Source organism: Paroedura picta, chromosome 11, assembly GCF_049243985.1.
Source record: "Paroedura picta isolate Pp20150507F chromosome 11, Ppicta_v3.0, whole genome shotgun sequence".
Lineage (NCBI taxonomy): Eukaryota > Metazoa > Chordata > Lepidosauria > Squamata > Gekkonidae > Paroedura > Paroedura picta.
In genome coordinates, this window is record NC_135379.1 from 18,322,996 (window position 1) to 18,339,494 (window position 16,499).

Consider the following 16,499-nt stretch of genomic DNA (forward strand, 5'->3'; position numbering starts at 1 on the left):
GGGAAAGGGAGATTTTGGAAGGTGAGGAGAGAGGAAAGGAATTGCCTGAACTTTCAGGTTATTCTAGTGCTGCAGAATATCTCAAATTTAGTAGCAGGAATCATCTGGAAATGCTTACCTGAAGTGAAGCTTCAGAAATATGAGACAATCCCATGGCCAAAACCTCCATTAAAAGCAGAGATAAAGTATTAGCTTTAAGACGAATGAGGCCAGCATGGAAGCTTGAGTCCTGAGGTAATAAAGAGAAAGAGAATTCTATGAAAGCAAGGGAATCCTTATATCTAAGTGTGAGAAGCAGCAGGCAAAACTAAATTTGGTGCAGTCATAATTGGCTAAGAAGAGAGGTATGGGAAGGATCTGTGAGCTTTCGGGCCAGGATTTTACTCTTGCATCAGTGAACCTTTAATATGGTGTCCAGTTAATGATGAGCGTGATAATTTTGGCTTTCAGATATTTCTTTTCCTTCCAACACTTAATGTACTGCTACTGAAATTTTTCTTCTGGAATCTTCCATTTATTCAACATGAAAGGTTGCTATTCAGTGATGCAAGATCTGGTTTGACTTAAAGCAGTGGTCCCCAACCCCCATGTGCGGCCCCCTCTCATGCTGCGCCAACCCTAACATGTTTAATAAAGGTTGTGGCCATTTTAAAAACCAATCTGTTGGTCACATCTTTCTTCCAGCCAGAACTTGCACTCCTGCTAGTCAATTATGATTGGAGGAAGGAATATAAATAGTCTTTGGTATGAGGATGACACTACCCACCTATCAGAAACTAAGGAAGGCCTAGAACAGTTGATCACGAAGGTCAATGAAGTAAGCAAGAAATCTGGCCTTTTCTTAAACTGGCCTTTTCTTAAATTCACTTGAACTCTGATGTTAGAGAAGGTTTCTGTGAGTTCCATGGACAGCAAAAGACGCAAACAAGGAAATAGTACAGTGCGTAAAGCCTGATGTATTACTGGTAGGCAAAATCACAAAACTCCAGCTCACTTACTTTGGCCATATCATGTGATCCAAATCAGTGGAAAAGCAATTATACTAGGATTGGTCAGTGGAATAAGGAAACCAGGCCGACAAAGAACACAGTGGTTAGTTACGATCAAAATGGACACCAGCCAGAACATTACACAACTGAAAGAAGCAGTGCAAGACTGGAAATTGTGGTGGCTGTTGAGCCATAGGATCGGCAAGAGTCAGATTCGACAGAATGGCTAACAGCATCAGCAGCATCATATTTGAATGCCAGAAGAGAACTACTGTGTTGACTCCATCATTCTCTGAGAGGTTATTTAATCCCAGCCACCATCTTGGTTTCATTCTTAAAAGAACAAATGCCATAAATTGCTTTAGAGTAGTAAGCATTCCCCTCCCTGCCTCCATTACAGATTATAGCTTCTTACTGCTGAATATTATTTTTATCTATTCTCCTATGCATGGATTAAAAAAAAATGGAATCCCTAAAAGGTTAAAAGAAATTATTCGGAGTATTTATTCCTTAAAAGGTTTGTTCCTTTCAAGCCAAGGCCATGTCTGTGTTTCAAGCTTTGGAAGTTTTGTTTTCAATCAAGACAGCATAGTTGAACAAGTTTTGTTTTCAGATATGGCAGGATTTTAACAGTCTTTAAAGTAAGAAACTCTGCTTATTTTCTTTGGGAGTAAAGAGGAATTTTGCTTTTCTGGGTTATAGATTAGTGCAGGCTGTAAATGAAGTAGCGAGGGGAAGAGCCACTGCCAGACAGAAAATCTCCTCACATTTTGAAGACTGGACGACATTCTAATTGACGCTTCCTCACAGCTGGGCTATTTCGTGCTGATGTGACTTGGCAGTGCTAGCTAAGGCAAGCAATGTGGAAGAGCAAAAAACTAAATCCAGGTAGTTTCTGAATTAAATATTTTTTTAAACATCAAACAGGTATCAGTTGACTATCAGTTCTTCCATGGTTTAAAACAAACCATGTAATGAAGAGGGGCATTACTACATCATTGTAAAATGTGCAAAACTGTGGCACTGTAGCTGAAGGAACGGGAGAGTTACTTGGCACTGGGGCTTTCTAGCAAGCACTGTACCAATATGTGTTTCATTTTTGTAAATATAAACAAAATGATTTGACATTGAAGAATATTTTAAATTCCTTCTGGGACGTGTGTGTTTTTATTTTTTGCTTAGCTTGAAGAACAAGGGTACGTTCTGGTGAATTATATCTATAAGCCAGAAATAAATGCAGGAGTGTGCAGATATGAGGAGAGAAAGGTCTGTCGTATACTTGTGGGTATAAATAGAGAAGTTCATTAGGACTGACTGGTGAGGGAGGAACAGACCTTAGGAACATGTGGGAAATCAGTTTACCTCAGAGGACTAAGGGGTGAAAGGAAGAGACGTCTGTTTTTTATTAAAACCTGAGATGCATTATAATTGGGCTGAGTTTTTACCCAGATGGGTTTTCTTATGCTGACATCTGTGACATGTATATAAAGCAGTGTTAAAGAGCTGTCTCTTGTGGCAGAGTGTACACATGTAATTCTGCTCAGAGGCTAAGTCCTAGGTTGGTCTTCAGGCTGGTTGTAGAATTATAGGTGGTAAGAAATGGTGTTTACTTGACCAAAACAGAGTGCACTTCATGGTTCATCCCAAGACATTCCACCCCCCCCCTTCAAGTGACTATTCAGAAGATGTTTTAAAATACATACATACATACATACATACATACATACATACATGCATACATACATAGAGAGAGACAGAGACAGAGAGAGAGGATATTTTAGTTTATGATGTGGCATTTTGAAAAATCTATGCATCTGAAGCTGCTGGATGGGAATTGCTTTCTAATTAATTTCCTGAATTTTTATTGTATCTCAAGTCTGGTCAAGTCTGGTATCTCAAGTGTGGTCAGAGATCATCGCATTTATTATTTATTTATCTGGAAACAGTTCTGTGCCACTTCTTTAGGGAACCTGCACAATGTGGCTTGCAAAACAAGATGTAATAAAAACATAAAACATCACAACAGTTATTATGACTCAACATTAAAAAACACAGCAGAAAATTGAAAAAACGTGACTTAAAATGGGTCTAAAACATTTCTCAGGGTAAAAATGGACTATTAAATGAAGTTTAAAAAAAATCAACTACTCAGTTACAGCTCTAAATAAACAGAAATATTTTGACCTGATACCAAAAAGGACACAATGTAGGTGCCAGGTGGGCCATTAGGGAAAGGACATTCCACCAACAAGGTGCCACCACTGGAAAAGCCCTGTCTCTGCTTACCACCTGCCTCACTTCTGAAAGTGACAGAACATAGAGCATGGCTCATGAGGAATATCTTGGCTGGCAGTCTGGACAGTATGGAAGGAAACAATCCTTCAAGTACCTTGGTTCCAAGCTAGTTAAGACTTTAAAGGTAAGAACTAGAATTTTGAATTGTGGTGGAAACAAATTGTGCATCTTTTTCAAAAGTGCTACAATACAAGCTTGAATTAAGTTCTAGGGTTGGTTTGCATATAATCTGTTGCATATAACCAAATCTAGGGTTGGTTTGCATATAATCTGTTGAGGTACATAGATGGAGCGTTCTTATCCTTTTTACTGTGGAAGAGAGTTCATCGAAGTAACACAGGAAAATCCACATGCTGTGGTATTCAGTGAACATATTGGAGCCCATCTGATCACCAAGAAGTGGTTGATCATAAGGTTGGAATCATTAAAGGCACATGGTATTGAACATGGAAGATTTAGGTTTCAATTTTGCTAATTTGAGGTATATAATAACCACTTCATTTTAGGTTGCAACCTGTAGAACAAGAAAAACACTATATGCCTTAATCTGATGCCTTAAACTTAAACCCACTGTCAATGTTCTCATTAGAACATGCTTATATAAAGGTATCTGAGTAACTGAAATCAATTGTTCCTTCTCTTTTCATCATCCCACCATCTTTCAATCAGTTTATTTAAATAACAAAATACAAATTTCCTGTATTTTTTTGCTTTTTTCAGACAACAGGAAAATCAAAAGCAATGGTACGCGGGAACCCGTTGAATTTAAATCAAACCAATGGTTTGGAGCAACAGTGAGAGCTCATAAAGCAAAAGTTGTGGTAAGTATTTGCAGTTTTGATATTAATTTTTACCCAGGTTAATAGAATAGGCTGTATCCCTTCCTCTTGGTATGATTCTGTAATACTGTCTATATATAAGAAAAGTGATGCTGTGATCTTGCAAACTAAGATTAGTCTTGCGCTAATTATAGGCAAGATTTATGCTAAATACCCATTACTCAAATTGATTTCATGGATGGATGAACATGAAATTATGGACTGTGAACAGACAAAATTTCATTGTGGTACCTCAGCAGTAGACCATTGCCACATTCTTCATTTCCTGTCAGAAAAATATTCCCATTTTTCAAAGGGCTACCTGGCAATAGCATTTATAGATTTAAAATCTGCATTTGATACCATTTCTTTGAAATGCCTCTAGATAAAATTAGAGCATACTTTCATTGATCAGCAGCTATTAGCCTTGATTTGCATTCTTTATTTGGACTTGCACACCTATATTTGATGTGGAGAAAAAGGAGAGCTGCCAGGGCTGTGTTCTTCCTCCTCAGTTATTCAGTCTGTATTGCAGTGATCTGAAGAATCATCTCTTGGATCCAAGTTTTCATTCTCCATCATTGAACAATCAAAGTACACCAGTTCTGTTGTATGTATACAGATGAGACAGTCTAGCTATCAAGATCAATTACTAGCCTCAGAAAACTGTTAAGGGTTTTTTCCAACTACAGTCAGGAGGAGAAACTTCCTATAAACAAAGTAAAAGTATAGTTTTGGTATTTAAACCTGTCCAGAAGGTTGTGGCTGAGAAGCAGAGCATTTGCTTTACATGCCGAAAGTGCTGGCATTTCCATTTAGGAGGATCAGGTGGTAGATTATGTAAAAAATCTGTTTCAAGGCAAGCTAGTCCTTAATTGGACCTTAATAGGACAATGAAGTAAGTTACTTTCATGTGTTTAAGGGAGGGATTACAAATGGGCAAGGGAAGTAGAAGGGGAAAAGCATGATGGAGCAAGGTAGTCTTGGAATTATTGATCATAGACATATATCTTTAATAAACATTGAATAATTTAAATTGGGGGCCCAGTTAGGATGGCCAGTCTCAAGAGGTTGATGGATCCAGATGGCCTCCTGACATCTCTTTGGGATTTTCTGGTCAGCAAGGCTGGTGTTCCTGTTACAACTCTGGTCAATTTGTGGAATACAGAGTTGACCTGCTTGTAAACATAATCATTTTGAAGTACCTCTATCCTCCTCAGAGCCTGAAATACTCCTTGGTTCACTGAGGAGCCTGAAGTAATGAAGTGATTGGGCAGATGGTTGGAACTCAAAATGAATGAGACCATCTGATGGAGAGGCTGAGTCTGTGAAGGATCAGGGGGGTGGAAGGTTACAGTGGATGAGTGATAGGGTTTTGAATGTCCTGCATATTGCAGGGGGTTGGACTAGATGACCCATGAGCCCCTACCAACTCTATGATTCTATAATTCTAAGCACATTATTGTACTTATTCAGTGATGGTGAAGTCAGCTCTGCCACCATTGCATCTGCACAATGCCATCCAGGGGCCCTTTTCTGAGTTGAGAATGGTATTTTATTTCAGGCTTCTAGAATACATATAGGCCCCCTGTGATTCTTTTGCTATGCATTTTTCAGATAAAATTGCTTACATTCACTATGACTTTAGACTCTGCATTTGATACAGTACAATCTCATATCAGGATACCATTGGATTGTGGTCCTTGCTTTTTGAATGACTTTCAGTTGGTGAGACCTGATGAAGTACACAAGCTGGCTTAAAAATATGTTGCCCACCATGTCTAGACTCCACTCTTGCCCTTTGTGGCTGTTGCTATATGGCCTGGACTGAATGGATCCAGGAGGTAATGAATACCTCTGGGCAGGAGGGTGTAGTTCCAACCAACTTGAAAGAGACAATAATAAAGCACTTCCTGAAGAAGGTATCCCTGCATCCTTTGAATTAAGGGGTTGATTTTTTAAACACTATTTTAACCTGGAAACTGTTTAAATCTGTCTGTGATTTGTTTTTATGATCTACAGGTAGAGGCTTTTAAAATGCTGAACTGTAATTAATATCACTTAATGTTTTATTTTTCCTATTTTTATTTTGTAAGCAACCTCTGCCTCCTGCAGAGGCAGCATAAAAATGTTCGCAAGAAATAAATAAGGTCAATCTGAAGCAAGAGCCTTTCAGTGGCAAATGATTATTTTCCCATGACAGACACCTTTTGAGGCAAAAGATGCCCTAATTAATGACTGATATATACCTTAAATAGTAATCTGATGGCCTAATACGGGGCAGAAAGGCTTTCTGAGATAGTTTTATTTTATTCCAGAAAGTATTATTGGTGTGTGGTCTTCTGTTAACCACTCAATGACCGTTTACGCACTGGAGGTTTCATGCTGGGCTGCAGGCTGGAGTTTTAGTCATGGCAGGTTGCCACACCTCTTCCTGCACCCACACAAGGGAGCATTTGGCTCAGTGTTCCTCATCCCTCCCTGATTTGTGCTCCTGCATGGGAGCTGGGGCAGTGAAGTTCCCAGTGCATTAACAGTCAATGTGGTCCTGGCATCGCGGGGGGGGGGGGGGGGCTGAGGAGAAAGACATAAAAATGGAACCATGTCTACACAAATATGTTTTTTCAGATTTGTACTTCATACAATTGTTCTGAGATAAAATGGAGGAGGGGAAATTCCATATATGTGGCACTGAGAAGGAGTAGGATAGAAATTGACTAATTAACTGAATAAACACACATAGTTGATGGGTTTTTTTAAAGCACTGATTGAAACCCCTAGGTAGGACTCCATAATGGCCTACTTATGTTCTTGGGCAGTTTTGTCGACAGCTATGGGAATGTGTTCCATACACACAGACATTTTACATTAGCAGTTAATATACTGCCATTTAATAAAAGCTGCATAAAAATGACAAAACATCTTGCAACGTGAAGTTAGAGTTGGTCATGCTTGATTTTCCAAACAATCTTGAAGCAACAAGTGTTTTCTTGGGATTTGTTTTTAAATGGTTTAAATTATTACTTAATGGGAATAGAGGAAAAAATGCTTTGCCTTAAATATTCACTCATGTGGTTAACCCCAGAAAAGGAGTTTGACATAAAACAGGCGATGAATAAAACATACCCTCTCCTGTTACAGCATGCATGCTGAATTCCCAGCCGGAATCCTTCTGAGTTCTCGTATTCCAGACTTGGCCCTCTTCCTTTAGTACTTTTTTATTGCAAAGTTGATTTCCATAGAGTAAATAATTGTCAAAAATAAATCTTACATACGCATGTCACCAGTGACAACCCTCTGGGGTTGTCACGCATGAAGTTCAAACTTGCCACTTTTGTCCTGCATCATATAAGATCAAACACTCACAATTTAGTGTAGCTACGGGAGAATGAGAAGGGCTGCAGAAGGAACATGCTATAATATTCTTGAACTGTAGCCTGTTCATTTGGCGGTAATACCACGCCTGATGTATCATGGTCTCACCAACAGGAATTCACCACAGTCTACAGTTGGAAGACAGCTGATGCATGAATATGGCTGAAGCTAGGCAGGTCTGGTTTTGATCAGTGCCTCTTCCTGTACATACCCTATTTCCCTCCCTTGCATGATGACTTGTTTGTGGATGGATGGATGGATGGATGGATGAAGTGTGCTTATGTAGGCTCTCCTCCTTGTAATTATGAGAGCTGCTTTCCAAACATGTATGGTTAAGGGAAGAGAACTTCCACTTCCTCTCCACATGGGTGCCATGCTTGCAAGCGAGCATACCCGTGCCCACTCTGCATGTGCTGACTGAATGCATAGAGGAGTTAAAGGGTAGGGAAACTCTAGATGTCCTCAGGTGGGTGCGGATGCAGTGTTCTTGCACTGAATTAAACAATTTAAATGTGAAAATCATTCAGAAAAACAAGGTGATTAAGATTTTCCATACTGTAGAAAAAATCAGCTAAGCTCTGGAAGCTCCTGATTCAAATATCGCTTCTTCCAAAAATGTATTAGACAATTTTAGTCAAGCAACCATCCTCATATTGAATAACCTTGCAGAGCTGTCGTACACCTTTCCAAAATAATGCATGGGAAACATCGTGAACAGTAGAAAACATTATACAAATCACCAGGTATTAAGGTGAAAATGTAATAGCATCAAGAAACTTATTGTCTTTTTTGGTTCCATTTAGTATCCTCATAGTATCCGTTTAGTATCCGCATAGTGGTAAGGCACTGGCCTTAGCTCTTGAGTAGCATTGCGAAAAGTATAGCAAGTGATATTCTGCCTGTCCATTTCTACAGGTATTTAAAATGGCCACAGTCACCCATTCTAGAAGTAGAGTGTTGTGTACATGGACATTCAGAAACTTCAAGCTTAGAGCAAAGTCCGGATTCCTGAGCTCTTGTCAGGGATTTGCCTCCTACTGAGTTGTCAGAAAAGTCCTGTCAGAAAACAGACTTACATGGGCTCCCGTTAAGGGCCAACTAGTGTCTAGTCAAGCATGTACTAAAGTTCACCGGTTGTGCTTGTCTGTGTTCAGTGTTTTCCGGTTCTAGTAAAATGCTGGTTGTTTGGAGCTGAAGTGTCCATGTCTTGACTGAACCCACAGATTTAATACAGAGTACTAAGAAAAAATCAAACTGACAAGCTTGAGTTAAGGCCTCATTTTGAAGAATGCAGCCTAAGAAAGTCATGTAGTGGAAGAGGGCTGCCGTGATCACATAACTGATAATGCTAATCTCTGTTCAGACTCATTTAGAAGCTTAATGGCATTACTTTCAAAACCTATTGATCAGTGGTTTGAACTGTCTGGCTGGCTTTTCTACTAGGAAGACGTCAGCCCTTCTCTATTAGAATTTGATTGTATCAGTGATACACAGGAAACAAAACAACAATATATGTTGGGTAGGTCCCTGCACATACCCAGCACATGTGTAATACACGTTAAGGTGATCCAGTCTTATCCCTGCTGTGAGCTTCATGTGATGTTCATGTTGCTTTTCTGTCAACCAGTAAAAGCACAGAAACTCCTGTTCCTTATTCCCTACCTTCAGAACCACCAGGCCTGGAATACCAGCCCCTTTTCTTTCAGCCTCAGTACAAAATTGGGATACCTGCCGCTGTGCAATGATGTCCTTCATTCTCAGCCATTCTAAGCTAGATTGTCAGATTGGTCCATAAGCCACCAGGTAGACCATAGTATTATCCTGGCCAGGTGACTATCTCAGACACGATGCACAGGACTGAATATTAATCTATATGACCTGGAGGGATTAAGTACCTGTTTGAAATTTTTCAGTAGGATCTTTAGACCTGCATGGGCAAGTGATCATAGGTAGCCTCTCTCAATTCAATGAAGTCTAATGTTACCCTTTCTTTTTCCCAATAACTGGCAAAAATCAGGGGTGGTCATGCTGGATTTAACAACAAGGCCGAAATTTGATGAACACTTTGTATTTGAACTCTGCATATGCTTGATCATGCAAAAATGACAAGATTCTTGGACATAGAAATTCAGTAAAATAAATAAATAAATGCACTAAACTACTCCAGTGAGGGTCTGACTTGCATAAACAGATTGAGGACAGTAAGTTTGTTCTTCTTTTGACATTCACAAGATCCATGGTTATTTCTTGATCCCCTGAATGTGTCCTAAGCCTGCATTCCTGAGCCTGCCTATGTGGAAGGCTGTATGAATGTACACATCTGCCTTTTGCTGACTCACATCATTGGCCCACATAGTCCAATATTACCAGCTTGGAGCAGTGAGTTGAGCTCTCTAGAGGTCTTCTCCTGCCATGTTCCTTCATAACATGTTAGTTTCACTGGTGATATTGAGGAATGGATTCTTTGCATGCCTGGGAGGTTCCCTTGACACTAAAGGAGCTCGCTTCCGACTACATCTGTTGAGCCCAGAGATGAAAGTGAGGGTCTGTACAAGTACTTCTGCTGTAACACAAATGGCATTTCTGATGATTCTTGGGGGGGGAGCTCTAACTAGACACAGGTGAACTCTAGAATACTTTGCTGTGCAAATTGTATTTTGACAGGCTTGTGCTCCCTTGTATCACTGGAGGACGCTGAAGCCTACGCCTGAGAAGGATCCAGTTGGCACCTGCTATATAGCAATTCAGAATTTCAGTGCCTATGCAGAGTATTCCCCTTGTCGCAATAGTAAGTTTTTCACGGTATGGTCCACATCATCTTAATCTGCACTTTAGTGCTTTTGGGTGTAGTTTTGGCTTAGTGACTGTTATGGGGAGACATGATCATCATCTTGCAGAGAGAATCTCAATTAAAAAGAATCATCATCAGCTTATATGTTTCCACTTGGATGCTTTTGTATTTAATTAAAAGGGCCATGATGCGGTGGGTGCTATTATGCTGACATGAGAAGACAGAATTGGCTTAATTTAAAAGGGTTTCAGCTTTAGCAAGCAGATCTTGATAAGGAGAAGCCAACTTTTAAAAGCAGCCGATTATTCCAAATGGAAACTTCTCTTTTGAGAATTGGCAGCCTACAATTTCAACCTGTACGGAGATAATTATACCATTTTGTGAGCATGCCAACCATATGTTACAGTACAGTATATGATAGTTTTATATAACATGGAACTGTACAAATCCCTATATTGCTGTTGGTTAAATGCACAAAAGAAAATGTTGGTCGCATCTTATGACCTGTTGTTCATGCAGGGAGGTTTAAACACTACACTGGACTGTACTTAAAGAGCCATGAAACCTAAAGTTGTTAGGGTAAAATGAACTTCATGCTACCTTTGACCTTGCCAAACCAGATTTTGAATATGAACCGACTCTAGGGATCAAATTTCCCTAGCAAAACTCACAGGCTAGTTTTGGTGTTAGCATCTGATGGTGAAATTTTGCTTGGGAACTGGAATTTACAGAAAGAATTTTAGCTTTAAAATAACAGCATATTAGACCTGCTCTTTTTTCTCAGAAAGTCTTATCCGTTTGATGTGGTAAAATTCGAGTCACTTTATATTATGAAATTAATTCAGTGTTCATACTTTGATATCTACAGGCAATCCAGATCCTGAGGGACAAGGTTTCTGTCAAGCAGGATTTAGCTTAGATTTTTATAAGGTGAGAGTCAATAGTGTTTGACTTGGCCCTGGTTCCACTAACTTCTTTCATCTTCACTCTGAAAGACACATGTCTCACCTCCAATTCATCATTTCTGTATGATTTCTCTTTTCACTTTTTAAAAACATTTCGTACATTGTGCTCAGTATCTGAAACCTAGTAATTACATTCAAAATCTTTTAAAAGGATAGTTTCCCATATTTCTTGTATTAGTCATAAACTGGGGTCCAAAAGCTGGTTCTGTGCACTCAAAGGGCTTAAATCCCATTAAATAGCTGATTCAAATACATCTGTAATTATTTTGCTAATAAATGAATACTAGTATCACTAGTTTAATCAACTGCCATAGAGAGGTTTAAAGTTTTACAGTCAAGATCCCAATTCATCAAGCAAATATTAAGGTGATTCAGCAGTGAAGTTTATAAAGTACGTCTTAATAGAATTTGTGCAGACTTCTTTCTCAGTGTTTGTTCTTCTGGTATCATAAATAAAATTGTGACTGCTTCCAATGACGTGCTGGCCCTCTGATTGGCCACGGTGGGGAGAGCCCCCCCTCCTGGGGGCCACTCGGAGGAGTTAGCATGTGGTTGGGAAGCAATGGGGAGCCTCTGATTGGCCCCCACTGGGTTTTCAATGCAAGTGACACTCAGAGGAGGTTTGCTATTTCCTGCCTCTGTCTCTTGACTCAGGTATTCCTTGGAGGTATCCAATCTAAATACCAGCCAGGGTTGGTCCTGCTTAGGTGCTGAGATCTGAAAGCTGTAGTTAACTTCCTGTATTTATTTCCCACCCAGACTGGCTGTTGGATGCCAATTTATTAATGTTAATTATCTGAATCTTTTTCAAATGTTTTGCTTTTTATGTCTCATGCATATTATGAATTATAAATTAATGTCTTTTGTCTGTCACCAACATAGAATGGAGACCTCATAGTGGGAGGACCTGGCAGCTTTTATTGGCAAGGTATGTTCATCTACAAGTGAAACCAAAGTAAGGCCTGGATATATCTGTATGTGTCTCCTTTTAATTAATTTTTGATTGCCATAATTGACAGTTAAAATGATTTATGAATAGAAGAAATAAACAAATATTGTGAATTTTGGAACTAATCCTACTGGAATCTTATTAATATATGGCCTTGGGACTTCCTTGGATTCAATAAGGATTATTGGAGGATTATTGGATAAATGGACGGTTCAGTCCTTTTGTTTTTAATTAAAACAATAACATTCTAGGTGGTGGTGTACCCTTATTCACCTGAGTGTCAACTGGTAATTTCTGTCATTCAGCTCTGTTGGTTGATGCTTGGTTGACATTCAGCCCATATGTTTGATTCTTCCTTCACACATAATTATCCATTAATGCAAATTCAGAAGGCAATGGGCACATTTTATTTTCACCTACTATCTTTTAGATAATATGGTGTACAGGAATTTCCATTTGTGTTTGTTACTGATGGAGCTTTCAGTGCTTATTAAGGCACATTCATCATTGCTTCCCTTGTGCCTGTAATCCACGTGCACCATTTTTTTTACTGTATCATGCATACTAAATTGTTGAAATAGCTGATGCTTTTTTTTTTTAGAAGTACTTGTCAAGTCTTTAGACAGTTCTTTATTTTCGGTGGTAATTACTCATTTGCCTCATGTTGGGGAAACAATATCTCAGTAAGCTGTGTTCTACAAGAGAGAAGATAACTGTTTTTTTGGTACCCTGTTTTTTATTACTTGAAGGGAGTCTACACTGTTTCCACACCGGAGGCTTTGTGCCAGGCTGCAGGCTGCAGTTTGAGCTGGTGCAGGTTGCCCTGCCTCTTCTGGCTCCTGCACGGGGGAGCATTTGTCCTGGTACACCTTGTCTGCCTCTGATTTGTGCTCCCACATGGGAACCAGGGCAATGATGTTCCCAGTATGGAAATGGTCTCAAAGCAGCCTATGATCGCTTACCTTTCCTCTTCCAACAACAACAGTTGATGAGCAAAATTAGAAGAGACGGACCATATTTTAGAAATGTAACCCTAAGTCTTTAATAAATTCTGTAACTGGTTCTAGAATTTAATGAATTAATTAATATCCTCTCATTTTATCTTTAATCTGTTTTGAATCACAGGTCAAATTATCACCAGCAGCCTTGCAGATATTATCACAGACTATTCATTCAAAAATATTTTAAGAAAACTGTCTCGAGAAAAACAAACCGGAGTTGCACCATCAATATATGATGACAATTATCTGGGTAAGATGCAAGACAACTTTGTCACACTCGGCATTAGCCTTGTCTGGAAAGCGGGAATAAAAGTGTTTGCTCTGTTCACATGAGTCCCAAGCAGAACCAGCATTCTATGCACTGGGCAAACACAATGTGAGTGGCGCTGTTTATCCAAGCCCGAACACTCTTGACTGTATGAGTCTCATGGTGAAAATGGAGGTGTCCCTCTACACCAGGGGTAGTCAAACTGCGGCCCTCCAGATGTCCATGGACTACAATTCCCAGGAGCCCCCTGCCAGCGAATGCTGGCAGGGGGCTCCTGGGAATTGTAGTCCATGGACATCTGGAGGGCCGCAGTTTGACTACCCCTGCTCTACACCAAGGGGCACCAGATTGTATACATTGTCAGTTGCTCTTAAGTGCAGCTGGGAACAAGGGTTGTAAACATGCTTGGCATTTGCCCACATTAGAGGTGTGGGTACAGTTGACACCGATTTGTTATTCAGTTTACTTTTTAAAAACTTCATGCATCATAATCCAATTTCTAACCCTCGGACATTGCTAAACGTGCATCCAGAACAAATTCATCTGGCCTTGTTCCTAAGATACTCTTATCTGCCATTTAGTATAACATAACTTTTGCTTTAGAAAGACAAAGCAATGTGTTCATACCTGGAAGACTAGTGATATTTACACTGTGGAATAAGGGTCCGTGCAACCTTCCCTTTCAGTACATTATGTAAACAGGTCAGACTGTGAATCCCACTAGTGGCAAAATAAATGTTATGTCCAGCTGAATTATAAAGTATTAATGCTCTAGCAGCTCATCTTGAGATATAATTACAGCAGTGGTTTTTCCTAGTGATTTGACTCTGTAGATTTATTGTGCATCAGGGACGGGTAATCAAGTTAGTCATAAAAGCTTGACAAATTGTTTTTCTTTGTCTGACCTTAGGTACTCTAGTCTATAAAGGTTTTTAAGAAATATTTTTAATGAAGATTGTTGAAAGATCTGGTTGACCTTCTAGGAGTATCTCTCTTTAGGCATAAATGGTTTATCAGGTATCATGCTTGTAGTTTTGTTTTTAAACAGGGTACTCAGTGACTGCTGGTGAATTTAGTGGAGATTTTCAGCAAGGTAAGAAGCCGCTACATTTCTGTATAAACTGCATGGCTCTGCCATTTAGTTATTGTACTCAATTTCTTTTTTCATTAAAAATCATAAATACTTAGTAAAACTTTATTATTGCATTAGGCCAGGGGTAGTCAAACTGTGGCCCTCCAGATGTCCATGGACTATAATTCCCATTATCCCCTGCCAGCATTTGCTGGCAGGGGCTCATGGGAATTGTAGTCCACTGACATCTGGAGGGCCGCAGTTTGACTACCCCTGCATTAGGCCATAAGCCATTGCAAACGATAAAGTCTTAGACCACAGTAATCCTGCATAGGATGTTAAAGTTATTCAAATCTAAGCCTACTGAGATCAGTGGTCTTTGAATGGAGTAACTGTGCTTAGGATTGCACTGTTAAATATTTAGATTTTAGATTTTGCATACATATATGACCAGTTTGCACAGTATACCCAGAGGAATAGTCCTGGGATGCTTGCTCAAAGGAAAAAAATGTAGTGTCTGAACTTGGTAATCACAGATGTGACTTTCATCAGTCTCCCTCTTTATGGCAAAACTTTCTCAAACCATGGTATCTAGATGAACTATTGCCAGTTGCATCCAAGATTGAGCTGTCTGTAGGTCTTTTTTTTTAATGCTGCCATTCCCCTTCCTCTGTTATACCTTCTCAACAACTTTGTGAAAGAGTAACCTGCCAGGATTACTCTATGAATTTCAAGACTGAGTGGGATTTGAGCCCATATTTTCCTAGTCCTACTCTGATGCACTGAATATTAATATCACATTGGCTCAACAAGATGTCCTCTTTCTCTCTCTCATATTTTTCTTTTGTGAGAAGTGGGGGGATGTTATATCTCCATGATTTTTTCTTGTTGGAAACCATCAGGTGCTGGAATTCTTTTTAAGGACTGGCACATACAGGTTAAGCATATCTAAGCATTTGCCTGTTTAATTGGAATAATACAAGATGGGTAGCCATGTCAGTCTGTATTAGTAGAGAAGTGACTCATGAAACCTCATGCCCTCCCACAAATTTTGTTAGTCTATGGTGCTACTGGACTCTGGCTCTTTCTGCTGTAATGATGCACTGTTGCATGTGGTTGCAATATTATCTGAAGTATGGAATAACATGGCCTAGATTCCACTGTTTCACCCACCCACCCAAAAAACCTAGACTTTTTGCAACCTAACACTTCAGAGCTTGACCAAATGCCATTGCTTGCTTGAACCCTCTGCATGCCGCCAAAAGCAGCATAAATATTAGTTGACTTTTACAATATTTTATTTGACTAATGCAATCTGGGAGCATTAATGGATTTTCCAACTAGGATGATTATTTAGAAAGAGAGTAAATCTTACCAGCTACAGCTGCCGTCAGGGAGGCTTTCTGTGGAAGGGACAGCAGACAAGTGGTTCATTGTATTTTCAGACCGTGGTGAGAATCCTGTATTCAAGCAGCATTACGTATAGCATTTTAATAGGTATTCGCATTTGATATAAAATGCTCCCAGCCACTCTTGGGAACCCTTTTTTCCCACTGAAAAGGATAAAATGTAATAAGCAAATTGCCATCCCCTCAGAATATAAAGACTACCCATAAGCAGTTTCTGAGCGATTGCTGTGTCAGCAGTTCTCCTGGTAAATTAACTTTCAGACTATTAATTTTGTTTTAGAGATCGTTGCTGGAATCCCGAGAGGTGCGCAGAACTTTGGCTATGTATGTATTCTACCAACAGTTCTACTCCCCCCCCACTCAAATTAAACAAGGTGTATTTGCATTTCCAAAGGACAAGAGTTAATATTTTGTGTATCTGTGTGTGAATGTGTGTATGTGTTTGAACAGTTATTTAATTCTTGATGTTCACTCATTTTTTAAAAATCCCTTATTCATAGGCTTTGATTGAATGTCTCACTTTAGTCTGAAACCTTACACACAGTGTGCAGGCCTAGTGAACAGTCA

General features: G+C 39.4%; 1 protein-coding gene across 3 annotated transcripts in view; it reads left to right on the forward strand.

Annotated features, from left to right (window-relative positions):
* The window catches only part of ITGA8 (integrin subunit alpha 8), a 111,520-nt gene that overhangs the window by 11,475 nt on the left and 83,546 nt on the right, over positions 1 to 16,499 (forward strand). For all 3 annotated transcript variants that reach the window (XM_077304449.1, XM_077304450.1, XM_077304448.1), the window contains exons 3-9: positions 4,005 to 4,105; positions 10,142 to 10,265; positions 11,137 to 11,198; positions 12,116 to 12,161; positions 13,308 to 13,433; positions 14,500 to 14,544; positions 16,213 to 16,256. In XM_077304449.1, the coding sequence (XP_077160564.1) occupies positions 4,005 to 4,105; positions 10,142 to 10,265; positions 11,137 to 11,198; positions 12,116 to 12,161; positions 13,308 to 13,433; positions 14,500 to 14,544; positions 16,213 to 16,256 (548 nt within the window). The remainder of the gene's footprint in view (positions 1 to 4,004; positions 4,106 to 10,141; positions 10,266 to 11,136; positions 11,199 to 12,115; positions 12,162 to 13,307; positions 13,434 to 14,499; positions 14,545 to 16,212; positions 16,257 to 16,499) is intronic.